Here is a 14,271-nt window from a genome sequence, read left to right on the forward strand (position 1 = left end):
TGATTCTAATGTTATTTTTGCATATTTTTAACTTTGAATAAGGATTTTAAAAAAGGGTTTAAGAACTTCTGAAATCGAAAAGAACATTGGATCGAATAATGCTAATAACAAATCTGTGATTTATTTGGTTTTCAGATCAATCGTGATGATGATGCGAATCAGACTATTTTGCATCACATTATTTACATATGCTCAATATTAAAATTTATTTATACAGACATGAAACAGACATTGCTAAACTGGCATGACAATGTTTCAATCTGTAGTGATTAATAACTAAGATCTCATCAGGTGAAAAAGACTCATTTCATTTACATATTCATATTGATAAAATCCTTGGTTGGGAAGATTTTTGATAGTCCTTAAAAGAAAGAAGCTTAGTCTTAGCAGCATTCACTTAGGAATGGAGATAGTTTTCTAAAGCTTTTGCCATTGCCATGTATAGGTGTTCATTTTTATTTTCATGTCTACTATAGAACATGGTGTCATCAGCAAATATAGCCATCTAAGCAAAATTTTATCGGAGAAGTCATTTACAAATATCAAGAAAAATAAAAGTCTAAGAATCGATTCTTAGAACACACCTATATTAATATCATGTTGTTTACACATACATCCATCGAGGACAATTTGGATTTTTCTCTCGAAGGAACTCCAGCATTAATACTGTGAGCTTCTGATTTCTGCCCATCAACCACTACTCTTATGAAACTATCAGGGAGAAATGATTTAACAATTAAGACATTCCCAGCTTTACCCTAGCCGGAGATCTTGTGGAGTAGACTTTATGCCAGGATATATCAAAGGCCTTTGATATATCAAGAGCAATTGCCCTAGAAAGGAAACCTGTCAATCCTATGAGATAATTAATCCTAATGAGATAACTGTTAGCACATCTGCTGTAGATCTAGCAGAATGGAAACCATATTGCATGTTATTAAGGTTATTTTTGCTAAGGTGGTTGACTACTTCTCTACTCAACAGATTCCAGCAACTTACTCATGGCACACGAGACTATTCAGGATCATGTTTGTTATTTGCCAAAATCAATGGGAACCAAGCTGCTGCTCAACTACTTTGGACTTGACGGACTGAGCATACAACTCTTATGTTCTTTATTACTCTTTTACAGTGGTTGCTAGCAATACTGAAGGCAGCTTTAATCTCAGTACGTCTATTATGAAAGCAATAGAAAAAGAAATCACCCAATTCTCGTTGCATAATCTGCCAGGGAATAAGGTATCATAACTGAAGTGCTTTACAAAAACAAAGTGGCAGTTAATGGAATACCATGTCATATTTTAGACATATGGAGAGTTTCCTTGCCAGCAAAGAAAGAGGAGGTTGAAGAAGTTCCTGAAGAAGAACTTATATAATGGTTATACCATGAACAAAGATGCCCAGCGTAGATAACAGACTGACCTTGTACAATGTGCTGTCTATTTCAGAAAAGGATAAAAAAAAAAAAGCCATCTCTGCTATTTATGGACTGGTGATTACGGGAGGTAACGAGATTTGGGGGAGATATGCAAATTAGATGCAGTCGGATTTTCAAATAAAAAGCCTGTATGTCAGAGAGAGGGGGTGTCTCTTTGGCAGAAGTTCTGACAGATGTTCGCTGGAGTTTGATACAAAAATTGCGAAAAGAACAGTTGGGAATTCTTTCTTTAGACTTTTCTTTCTACTACTACTACTACTACTACTAATAATAATAATAATAATACCACCACCACCACCAACAACAACATATTTAACTGCAAGTTTAGGAATTATTTGCTATATTATCGATAAACTAATTTATTCATCAAAGTTTTAAGAATTGATGTATCCTATACAAAGATTAATTGTGATTATATTTGAAAGTAATGTTTATGCCATCTTTTCTGTCTGAGTTTGTTGTGTATCTATGTGTGTGGGTGTTTTTACATTGTTTTTAGTGCGAGCACACACACTTATGTGGCATTATTTGTTAGGTGTCACTCTCAGTGTAGTAACACATTTTTGCTGAGTGATCGGGCCTGCTGAGTAAGGGTTAGGCAATAGATTTCCCATAATCCCATTTTTACAGAACTCTCTTACTCAACTGACAAGCATGCAGAAAACACATTTTGGTATCTGTTGTAAAAGGAAGATGGGGAGGGACACTCACTTCCTCCCACGCAAAGAATTAGCTAAAATAGCCTACACTAGGAGAAAAGAAATCATTTATAATCTAATACCATTTTTTTATTAATGTATAATATTTTAAAATAAAGTAGTTAAGTTCTTTTTTTTTTTACTACAAATCTGTGTTGCATGTCATTTGCCACTACCAAAGCAGACATCACAGCAAGAACAATCCCAAGAAGTGATGAGTTGAACTGGACATCAACCAAGCAGAAGAGGCCCACACCATCAAGGTATGTCCTATCATTTTTAAATACCATTTGTTCACACTGGTGATGTTGATGTCGTTTACATGATTAATCAAGTAACTCTCTCGCAAACAGCTGTTATAATTGATGTTTAATAGTTGAATATCGTTTGTTCACACTGGTGGAGCTAGAAACGTCCCCACAACAATCAAGTAACACTCCACCGGTTGGGTTATACATATGCATGTGTGTGTGTGTGGATGACTTATGAAAGCTCTTTCCCCTTCTCGGGTTAAGCACTCTTGGTAATGACATGGTTTGCTACTATTTTTGTGTAATGCAAAACTCTTTGTAAATAAAAACAAATTGAGCACTGTGGAAGTTGCGGTCAATGTTTGTATAAAACATTGCTTGATATCATTGTTGATGATGCCAGGCCTGTAGCTTCTTACTAACTATTGACTATAGTTGTAGCAGGATTACACTATCAATCAACAGCTGCAATAAAGAAACTTTTTTGGAATATTCTTTTGAGTAATCATTTTTTTCCTTAATTTTTCTTTAAAAAAAAAATTAAAGAAAAAAATATCTTTCAGTTTTTTTAGCAATTTGGAATTTGAAAATTATTAAAACAAATTTTAATAATTAATAACTACATTTTGAATCTGGGTTTCAATTCGATTAATTCATTGTAAAATGAGCCTTACATGCTGTGAAAAAAAAAAAAAAAAGATGTAATATTTTTATCATAACATCGGACTCTTCTGCTCTCTATTTTGTGAGGAAATTAAAACCTTAATTTGTAAATAAGGTCATCTTTTTATAAAAGGTAAGAAACCGACTAATGTTTTTTTTGTTTAATAATCTTTAACTATAAGGAAAGAAGCATCTTAATTTAATCGAAAGAAAAATACAAAATTTAAACTAAAACATGATCTGACTTAGAAAGGTAGTCTTCCTTTGCCAAACTCTTTAACATGTTAAAAAAATAAAAAAAAATATAAAGTCTAACTTTAGACATAAAACAATACCCACACACACACATATATATATATATATATAGTCACCCACAGAAAGACTGTTTTGCTGTATCACAGCTCTTTAGTTAGACTAGTATCTATCCAAAGCCTACACTAACTTAAATCTTTTGATTGCAAATCATTTGCCAATAAATGAATGCTGAATCCTGGAGTTCCATTCTAGCAGGCCTATTTGTAGTGACAATATGAACACAGAATAAGAGGTGATCAGAACAAGAACTGATCTTGAATCATCTTTCTGGCACCAAGATGCATCTACGCATATTAATCTTGATTCTAACCTGATGCATCATAACAGTGTTGAAGTGCTCAAAAGCATGCCATAATCTAACGTATATCTAAACAAATTAACTGCTATGAGTTGCCTTAAATCAGTGTCCAAACTTTTTTTATATGGACACTTCTTGATAGCATGCACATGAAAATCTAGTTCCCTTCAAAGTAATCTCCTCTGGCTGCAATGCATTTGTTGTATTATTCCAACAAGTTCTTAAAGGCCGCATGGAAGTCCTCTTGTGTAAGCATGTCAATTACCCTCATCACAGCCTCTTTAATCTTCTCAGTTGTCTTGACAGCCTCTAAGATTTTCCTTCAGCTTAAGGAATGATCAAAAGTCACAGGGAGCAAAGTCTGGACTATAGTGAGGGGGGGGCATTGTCTTTATTTCTGATCTTCTGAGTACCCTTGGGACAAATTTCGCACAAATATTCCATTTTTAGTTCCTCGTGAATAATTGTGTGTACAGTTCCCACACTGAAATCAAACTGCCCACTTATTGTCTCAGGACACACAACAGGCCTTATCCATGAAATTCTTTATTTGGCCAATCAACTCTAGCGTTCTGACTTCTTTAGTTCTCCCATACTTCTTATCCCTTACAGACTCCCTGCCTTCCTTGAATCTCTTATGCCACTCCAAAATTGATGCTTAAGTCATGCAAGATAGTCCAAAGGCAGTTTGAAGCAGTCAATATGTTTCTGTGGCATTTTTTTTTTCTAAGTGTAAAACAGAATTTTATCATATATCGTTCTTCTAAAGTGTCTTCACGTCCAGATTGCATTTTTGAAATTCACTAGATGTGGCAATTAGGCTTTTGTAGAGTGCATTCCAATTCCTGTTGTAGCTGTTCATCCTGAAATCATAAAACTCGGTCAGTCATCTCATAAGATGTATAGCAATAACACTGAATTTTTAAAAGTCTATAACAATTTTAAATGCCTGTACAAAAAAAAGTCTAGAAACTTATTGGCAGCACCTCGTACATGTATATGAGTATTCATTTAGATCTTGTATCATGAGATCTTGAGCTCTTCAGCACCCATAGTTCTTTTTTATATACTTTAGCAACCGATTGGTTGATGAGCAATTTTAAAATGGCCACCGACTTCTCACTACTTGAAATCTACATGACCCTGTGATCAAAGCTGACATCAGGCCTGTTGAAGTTATTTTTTTCAGAATGCTAAAGAGTTATCTCCCTTGTTCCATGCTTGTACACGAATCAAATATCCCTTTTCTATACAATAAGGGATTACAGTTATCGACTTTTAATTGTTTTTTCTGTTGTAAATTGCTATCGATGAATACGTTTTGGTTAGTTTCCTTAATGTAAATAAAACAATCACCTCGTGCATGTATTGCAGAAAAATATGTTTATGTAATTTTATTAAATTTATTCTCCAGTCTGGAATATCAAATCCACATAAAATAATGTTTGTTTTGATTTGATCGATCCTTGAATTTACATTAATGCTATTCCTTCCACCAAATGTTCTTAAGGTAATGGATTACAATAAAAAAATAAAAATAAAATACTACACAACAAATTATAAAAATTATGCAATGAAATGATTATTTTTTAACAAATATAAATAAAAATACACTTACACACTGTTGTCCCATGACCCCACAATCACAGTTTTATTATCATTGACAGGAATGCATTTTGATAAAGTCTGGAAAAAAAAAAAAAAAGAAAAAAAAAGAAAGCAAAATGTCAATCAGTTTAAAAAAAAAAAAAAAGTTATTTTCATGAAAGCTCTAATCTGATTCTTACTTGTTTTGCTGCCATAACAAATACAAACTTTCCTTTCTTCCTCCGTGTGCCTAGTATACGACATAATTTACATAAAAAGAATTACTTTGCAAGAGTTTCTCAACTGTGAAACATTACCAAGAGACCACAAGAAAGCTATACTATAACATATTTAAATGGTCAGTTGAGGAGAGGAAAATTATATTTTCAACTTCTTAACTAACTCAGTGTTTAGGAGATAAAGTAGGACTTTAATGAAATATTTGAATATCTATGTAGGTCATACAAAGATCAAGTGCTAATGCAAGAAAAGGGTCCCTTAATTTCCAAGAACTTAGACTGAAGTAAAATGAAATTTAAAAAAAGAAAAAAAAAAATGGAGAAAGACAATCAACTGATTTGAAATTTGTAATCTGATAATACAGATGTTGACAGAATGACGAGTTTCTCAAAGAAAAAAAAACTTTACAAACGGAATTTATCTTGTTGTCATTATTGTTATTTGTTATACTGTTTCAATCATTACATAAGGATTATGTAACTTCGTTTACAAATTTTTTACTCGTATGAACGTACGGTTTAATATACTGTTTTTATCATTTACTCACCATATTACAAACATTGATACTCCTTGATTGACATTTATCCTTCACCGAGTACATTTTAAAATGGACATCTGAAACAAAAGCAAATAAGCAATTTAATCAAATATTTTTTAATTTTAGTCAAGCAAAAAAGAAAAATATGTTTTAAAAAAGTATTTTTTGTCATCACAAATAACCATATAGCGCACAAATACATGTGTTTGGTGACTTTAATGTCCACCACAAAAACTGGCTTGGATTCTCTACTCACACAGATGCAGCGGGCAGCACAACCCATAGCTTCGCTATATCTCACTCCCTATCACAAATTGTTACGTTTCCAACCCGTTTCCCTGACCAGGAAGAACAACACGCATCACTTCTAGATCTGTTTTTGACCACAGTTCCCGATGACTGCATAGCGAAGGCCCACAGCCCACTCGGGAACGCTGATCATGCAGTGATAATGGTTGAAATCGCCCTAAACACTAGACCCAAAACTGAAGAGCCAGTGCTCAAAACAACGAGATATTATAATAAGGCTGACTGGGAAGCCATCAGGGAACTAATTAGAGATGCTCCATGGAAAAATATTTTCTCTCTCCCTGCTGAACAGTGTGCAAACGAGACCACTGACTGGTTCAAAACTGCAATCGAAGCGCATGTTCCCATGCGGAAATTTTATAGTAAGCCCCACTCTCCCCAATGGTTTACGTCGACTTGTGCAACTGCCATTACTCAAAAGCAGCATGCATACCGTAGGTTTAACCGACATAAGTCCAGTTCAAACAGACTGAAGTATATAGAAGCTAGAAATAACGTTAAGAAAGAAATAGCGACAGCTAAGAGAGAATTTACGGAAACCACTAAAAAGCGCATCGAAGCACAAAAACTAGGAACTCGAGACTTCTGGAAAATCTACAACAGTGTAGTAAATAATGGGCAATCGACAATTCCCCCACTAACCAACAATCACGAGGTTCTTTGCTCAGCAACCGACAAGGCTAACATGCTTGCCAGTCGGTTTGCCTCAAACTCCACACTGGACCCTTCCAACCACCCCCTACCTGACTTTCCTATGCGGACAGACGCCACACTAGACGATCTGAAAACCACCCCTGCTCAGGTGCATGCTATCATAAAAAACCTTGACACCTCAAAAGCATGTGGACCCGATCTTATCCCAGCTGTGCTATTAAAAAAGTGCTCAGCCGAAGTAGCTCCAGTTCTCTCCAAACTCTACAACAAATGTCTTAATGAAGCTTGCTTTCCGGGCTGTTGGAAAACTGCTTCTGTTGTACCAGTATTCAAGAATTCTGGTGAAAGGACAGACCCATCAAATTATCGCCCCATTAGCCTCCTTCCACTTTTTGCCAAAATATTTGAGACCATAATTAACCACGCTCTAATCCATCATCTTACAGATGCTAAACTACTGACTGACAAACAATATGGATTTAGACAAGCCCGTTCCACAGCAGACATCCTCACCGTGATCTCTGAACGTATATACCAATCACTGGACAAAGCGGGGGAAGGCAGAGCGGTAGCTCTAGATATATCTAAGGCTTTTGACAGGGTATGGCATGAGGGTCTCCTCAGTAAAATCAGATCATACGGTATCACTGGTAGAATACTTAACATAATTAAATCCTTCTTAGATAAGAGAAAAATCCAGGTAGTCCTCGACGGTCGCACATCTAAACAATATGATATAAATGCGGGAGTGCCCCAGGGTTCTATCCTTGGACCTCTATTGTTCCTGATATTCATAAATGACCTCCCCGACAACATTGCCTCTGAGATGGGTATATATGCTGATGACACTACACTCTATGGCAGACACGACAGGAAGACGAATGAACACATTTCTAAAGAAATGGCAGAAACACTAGAGGAAGACCTCCAATCTGTAGTGGAATGGGGACAAAAGTGGTTGGTCGCGTTCAATGCTGCCAAGACTAAACTAGTTTCATTCAATAATTACAAGAAACCCTCTCTACCACCAATAGCAATGGCCAACGACTCTTTATCTGAGAGTCCATCTTTCAAACTCCTTGGCCTAACGTTCACAGGAAACATGAGTTGGAACAATTACATTGAAGGCATTGCCAGGGCCGCTGCAAGAAAGGTGGGCTCTCTCTACCGTGCTAGAAAACTACTAACACCCGAAAGTATCCTGTACCTCTATAAGGCCACCATTCGCCCATGTATGGAGTATTGCTGCCACATCTGGGCTGGTGCATCTGCTACTAGTCTCTCGCTCCTTGACAAGGTTCAAAAGAGAGTCGCAAATCTGATAGGCCCTGAACTGGCATCTAAGCTTCAGCCTCTGTCCCATCGACGAAATGTTGCATCCCTCTGCCTGTTCTACAAGTATTTTAGTGGTGAATGCTCTGATGAACTGCAATCACTTGTGCCCCCACGACGCGAGCACCCTCGACAAACCCGACAGGCTACTAGATCCCACCCCCACACTGTAGAGGTCCCTAGATGTAAAAGATCTTTTTACTCCAATAGTTTCTTCCCCAGAACCGCAAGACTCTGGAATTCCATTCCAGGTCCCTGCTTCCCCAACAGTACTGACGTGCAGAAGTTCAAGTGTAACGTGAACCGACACCTTGCTGCCCAAATCCCTACATAGTACCCCAGTAGTTGTTGCCCCTGATAGTAGCCCCCTACACCAAAGTGGCAATTTGCCTTGTTTGGGGTGAAAATGTAATAAAAAAAAAAAAAAAAAAAAAAAAACAAAACGGAAAAGCATAGTAGATCTCCAAAATCACGAACCATTTGTTGACCTGTTGAAATTCTGTGGTTGATGAAAATAAGTTTTCATAGGTATGCTATCCAATCAGTGTTCAACGTCTTATTAACATATTTAAACAACTAAAAATTACTTCATTGAATTAAGTTTTGTTTTATAAGTGGACACGGAATATTCTCTTCACAGAACAAAATACAAGCAGTTGCAAATGTTATCATTAACAAAACATTGGAAGAATATACTAGATTCTTCCAACTTTCAGATGATTGTGTTATAAATGCCCACAGCCCACTTGGAAATGCTGATCATGTAGTGATAATAGCTGAAATCGCTCTAAACTCTAGAGCTGGAAGAGCCATTGCTCAAAACAACGAGATATAATAAAAAGGCTGACTGGGAAGCCATCAGGGATCTCATCAGAAACGCTCCATGGTGAAATATCTTTTCACTTCCTGCTGAACAGTGTGCAAATAAGACCACTGAATGGTTCAAAGCAGCAATTGAAGTAAATGTTCCCACGCGGAAGTTTTATAGCAAGCTTCACTCTCCCCAATGGTTTACTTCTACTTGTGCAGCTGCCATCGCGCAAAGGCAGCATGCGTACCGCAGATTTAACCGACATAAGTCCAGTTCAAACAGACAGAAGTATATAGAAGCCAGAAATAACTGCAAAAAAGAAATAGCGACAGCTAAGAGAGAATTTACTGAAACCACCAAAAAACGCATCGAAGCACAGAAATTAGGAACCCGTGACTTCTGGAAAATGTACAACAGTGTAGTAAATAATCGACAATCAACAATTCCCCTACTATCAAACAATCATGAGGTTGTTTGCTCAGCAACTGAGAAGGCTAACATGTCAGTCGGTTTGCCTCCAAATCCACACTGGACCCTGCTAATCACCTCCTCCCTGACTTTCCTTTGCAGACAGACTCCACACTAGACGATCTGAAAATTACCCCTTCCCAGGTGCATGCTATCATAAAAAAATCTTGACACTTCAAAAGCATGTGGACCTGATCTCATCCCGGCTGTGCTATTAAAAAAATGCTCCACCGAAGTAGCTCCAGTTCTCTCCAAACTTTACAACAAATGTCTTAATGAATCTTGCTTTCCTGCCTGCTGGAAAACTGCTTCTGTGGTACCAGTTTTCAAGAATTCTGGCGAAAGAACTGACCCAGTAGATTACCGCCCCATTAGCCTTTTCCCACTTTTCGCCAAAATATTTGAGTCCATAATTAACCAAGCTCTGGTCCATCACCTTACAGATGCTAAACTTCTGACCGACCAACAATATGGATTTAGGCAAGCCCGTTCTATGGCAGACATCCTAACTAATCTGAACGTATATACCATTAACTTGACAAAGCAGGGAAGGGTAGAGCGGTAGCTCTAGCTATATCTAAGGCTTTTGACAGGATATGGCATGAAGGTCTTCTCAGGAAAATCAGATCATACGGTATCACTGGAAGAATACGGAACATTCTTCTTAGATAAGAGAAAAATCCAGGTTGTCCTCGATGGTCGTACATCTAAACAATATGATATAAATGCGGGAGTGCCCCAGGGGTCTATCCTTAGACCTCTATTATTCCTAATATTCATAAATGACCTCTCTGACAAAATTGTCTGGGAGATGGGTATATATGCTGATGACACCACGCTCTATAATAGACACGACAGGAAAACAAATGAACACATATCTAAAGAAATGGCAGAAACACCTCCAATCTGTAGTGGCATGGGGACAAAAATGGATGGTCACATTCAATGCTGCCAAGACTAAACTAAGTACTAATTGTCTATAGTTCTGGGATGAGATGATTTCATTATGGATTTCGTTTTTCGGACTCACTTCCTCATCTTCGGTGTTTTTTTTTCACTATGTTTCGTCCGTATCATCCTTCGGCCTTTTTCAGGTGTATCTCGAACTTGGGAACTGTTTTTTTTGGAATTTCGAACCCAACCCTTTGTTATGGGGGTACCATGTTCTCGTTCCATTCAGGCCGTCCCTGCTGCTACCGCTTAAGGCTGTTGCGGCTGCATCTATCGCTGTTGCTGCCATTGTGTTGTCACTGCCACTGCTCAGGATTGAACTCAGCGCCTTGGAGACTTGCAATGTCTGTTCCAATGTCTTAGTTGCCTCGGCCATGTGTCACTAGGACAATGATGTATCAATTTTTAGGACTGTTAAACCTAAGTTGTTATTCCATACATACAAGGCGTTTCCGAAAGAATTCAAAAGATATGTGCCCCTTACAACATCAGGGTGATATTTAAAAATGAGTCAACTCTAAGAAGACACCTAGTCAAAATAAAGCCACGAATGGAGGAGAACCAGACCAAGAACTGCATATATTCCATCCCATGCAGCTGAAGCAATGTTTACAAGGGTGAAACATGCCGCCCTCTTAAAGTAAGGGTGGAGGAACATCAAAAAGCAGTGACTAGAGGGGAGACGGAAAAGTCGGGTATAGCCTACCATGTATGGAAAGAAAAGGATGACCATCACCCCCTCTGAGATGAAGTTAAAATAATAAACAGTGAGCCCCACTGGAAAGTGCGAAAACTCCAAGAAACAGCACACATGCTAGGACATAACAACCTCCTGAGCAAACCGAGTATAGAACTGAACACAATTTGGGAACCTCTAATCAGAAGAGAGAACCTAGAATAACAACTTAGGTTTAACATTCTCAAAAATTGATACATCATCGTCTTAGTGACACATAGTCAAGGCGACTAAGAAGTTGGAACAGACATTGCAAGTCTCCAAGGTGCTGAGTTCAATCCTGAGCGAAAGCAGTGGCAGTGACAACACAAGTTCCCGAGTTCGAGATACACCTGAAGAAGGCCGAAGGATGATACGGCCGAAACGTAGTGGAAAGAACACTGAAGATAAGAAAGTGAGTCCAAAAAACGAAATCCATAAACTAAGTACATCTTTTAAACTCCTCGGCCTAACGTTCACAGGAAACAAGAGTTGGAACTATTACATTGAGAGCATTGCCAGGACTGCGAAAAAGGCAGATTCTCTCCATCGTGCTAGAAAACTACTAACACCCGAAAGTATCCTGTACCTCTATAAGGCCACCATTTTCCCATGTATGGAGTATTGTTGTCATATTTGGGCTGGTGCATCTGCTATTAGTCTCACTCCTAGACAAGGTTCAAAAGAGAGTCGCCAACTTAATAGGTCCTGAACTGTCATTTAAGCTTCAGCCTCTGTCCCATCAACGAAATGTAACATCCCTCTGCCTGTTCTACAAGTACTTTAACGGTGAATGCTCCGACGAACTGCAAGCACTTGTATCCCCTCGACGTAAATACCGACAAACAGCAAAATCCCACCCCTTCACAGTAGAGATCCCTAGATGTAAGAGAGCTTTCTACTCCAGTAGTTTCTTCCCCAGAACCACTAGACTTTGGAATTCCCTTCCGGGTTCCTGCTTCCCCAATTATATTGACATGCAGAAGTTGAAGTGTAACGTGAACCAACATCTTGCTGCCCAACTCCCCACATAGTACTCCCCTACATCAAAGTGGCAATGTGCCTTGTTTGGGGTGAAAATGTAATTAAAAAAAAACAAAAAAAACTTTCAGATGATTATTTAAACAACTATAGAATAGAATAAATTACATTCTTAACTAAAAAAGAATACATATTCTTTGCATAAAAAGTTATTAAACTTTTTTTAATTAATACAATATAAAATTAATATATATATATATATATATATATATATATGGTTGTAGGTTTGATCCCTAGTTTAGCCACACTGAAGAGCTGTAATACAGCAAACCAGTATGTGGATGACTATTTAGCACCCTTCCCACTGACCATTTAAATATGTTATAGCATATCAACCGACTATCAACTAGATGGTTCTAGGTTCAATCCCTGGTTTGGAATGGGTGCTAGTCTAGCTGCACTGAAGGGCTGTGATACAGTTAGTCTGTGGATGATTATATATATATATATATATATATCTTTTTTTTTCTTTTCTTTTTTTAAAAGAAATTCATACCAAGAGTTTCTTTCAAAGTTTATTATCAGAATTTAGATTTTAACAAATAAAATTCATGACTAATTTTTTTTTCTTCATAAGTTTAAAACAGCAAAAGAACAAGCTGTAAATGCGATGTCCTCCTCGACAAGTGAAAAATTTACTTATTCAATGACTAATGTTTGTGCAAAATTTAAAAATAGATCTAAGGCATGGTTATTCAGAAAAAAGCAAACAAATGAACAGATGAACAATTTGGGGGCAATTTTACCTCTATAATGCCCCCTTGGGTGGGCAACCAGAGTTATCCCAGAAAATCCGTTCTGGTAAAAACATACTTTCACTATGACTAATGTTTGTGCGAAATTTCCAAAAAAATCCAACGAGGTGCTTATTAAGAAAAGTGCAGAAGAATGTATGGACGAACAGGAGCAAATTACTAGGTCCAATCGCTCTTTTGTCGGAGGGCCAAAAATAAACTTCTCATATTCAAACGTGTTATTGCATAATTTTTTTATAAAATTGTTTTGTTTTTTATTATACAAGAACTTTATGAAATGAATGTTTAGAAAATAATGAGAGACAAACCTTTGGCAGCAGAAAATATGTAACTACCATCAGATGACAAATGAACATCAAGTATTGAACTGAAGGAAAAAAAAGAAAAAATAGTTTAAAATTTAATGCAAAAAGTAAATGCAGTTTTCATGACTTCATTTACATCAATAATGCAAAATTTTTAAATCTATTCCAAATAAAAATTTCACTTTCATTACATCTAAAATCTTTTAATAAGGCACATAGATCTTTAAAAAAAAAAAATCATACCAAATTAATTTTGGTGACTCAATTAGTCAGGGAATTCTTACTTCAGTTTATTGAAAATTAGAAAATTTACCGTTTTGTGAGCTATTTGTCAAGAAGGCAGTTTTTACAGTGTATAAGTAAAAATGTTTTAAACAAGTGAAAAATCCTTACACATGAATCATGTCATCATTTTGTTGTAAATGAAAATCAAAATCAGAACAATGATTATTGCATCACAGCAAAAGTACATAAGGCAAAATCTCATTACAAAGAAGAAAAGGTTCTTATTCCAGAATTTCTCCATATTAAGAGAAAACTAAAGAAAAATCTGTATAATGTATGTATCCATGATAGAAGGAAAATATCTCATTCCAAAAATTGCATAAATTGATCAAGTAGTTTTTTTTTAACTAAGAAAATGAAATTTTATGAGTAAGCGAGAACATGGCATCTTGCTTCAGCTTTTTCAATAAACAAAGGAGATAACTCAATTTGAGCTGCCAAGATTTTGTTTGTTTTCAACCTTGTAATGACTACGATCTACCATTAATAGTTTCAAAAAAAAAAATCACTGATGAAATAAACAAGATATCATAACTTGAAATTGAAGGAATTTTATTATTTTTACTCGTTTTCGTACTTTAAAGTGGGTTGGTGTGTGATACCCAATTTACATCCAG

The 14,271-nt window shown here is 36.6% G+C and overlaps 1 protein-coding gene across 1 annotated transcript in view; it reads right to left on the reverse strand.

The window, feature by feature from the left end:
• LOC145277497 (protein FAN-like) overlaps nucleotides 1-14,271 on the reverse strand; it is a 137,964-nt gene that overhangs the window by 19,509 nt on the left and 104,184 nt on the right. The window contains exons 22-24 of the mRNA XM_080128887.1: nucleotides 13,373-13,431; nucleotides 6,038-6,105; nucleotides 5,282-5,349 (exon numbers count right to left, since the gene is read on the reverse strand). Coding sequence (XP_079985013.1) covers nucleotides 5,282-5,349; nucleotides 6,038-6,105; nucleotides 13,373-13,431 — 195 coding nt within the window. The remainder of the gene's footprint in view (nucleotides 1-5,281; nucleotides 5,350-6,037; nucleotides 6,106-13,372; nucleotides 13,432-14,271) is intronic.

Source organism: Euprymna scolopes, chromosome 6 (assembly GCF_053919585.1).
Source record: "Euprymna scolopes isolate OS-2025 chromosome 6, ASM5391958v1, whole genome shotgun sequence".
NCBI classification, from domain to species: domain Eukaryota; kingdom Metazoa; phylum Mollusca; class Cephalopoda; order Sepiida; family Sepiolidae; genus Euprymna; species Euprymna scolopes.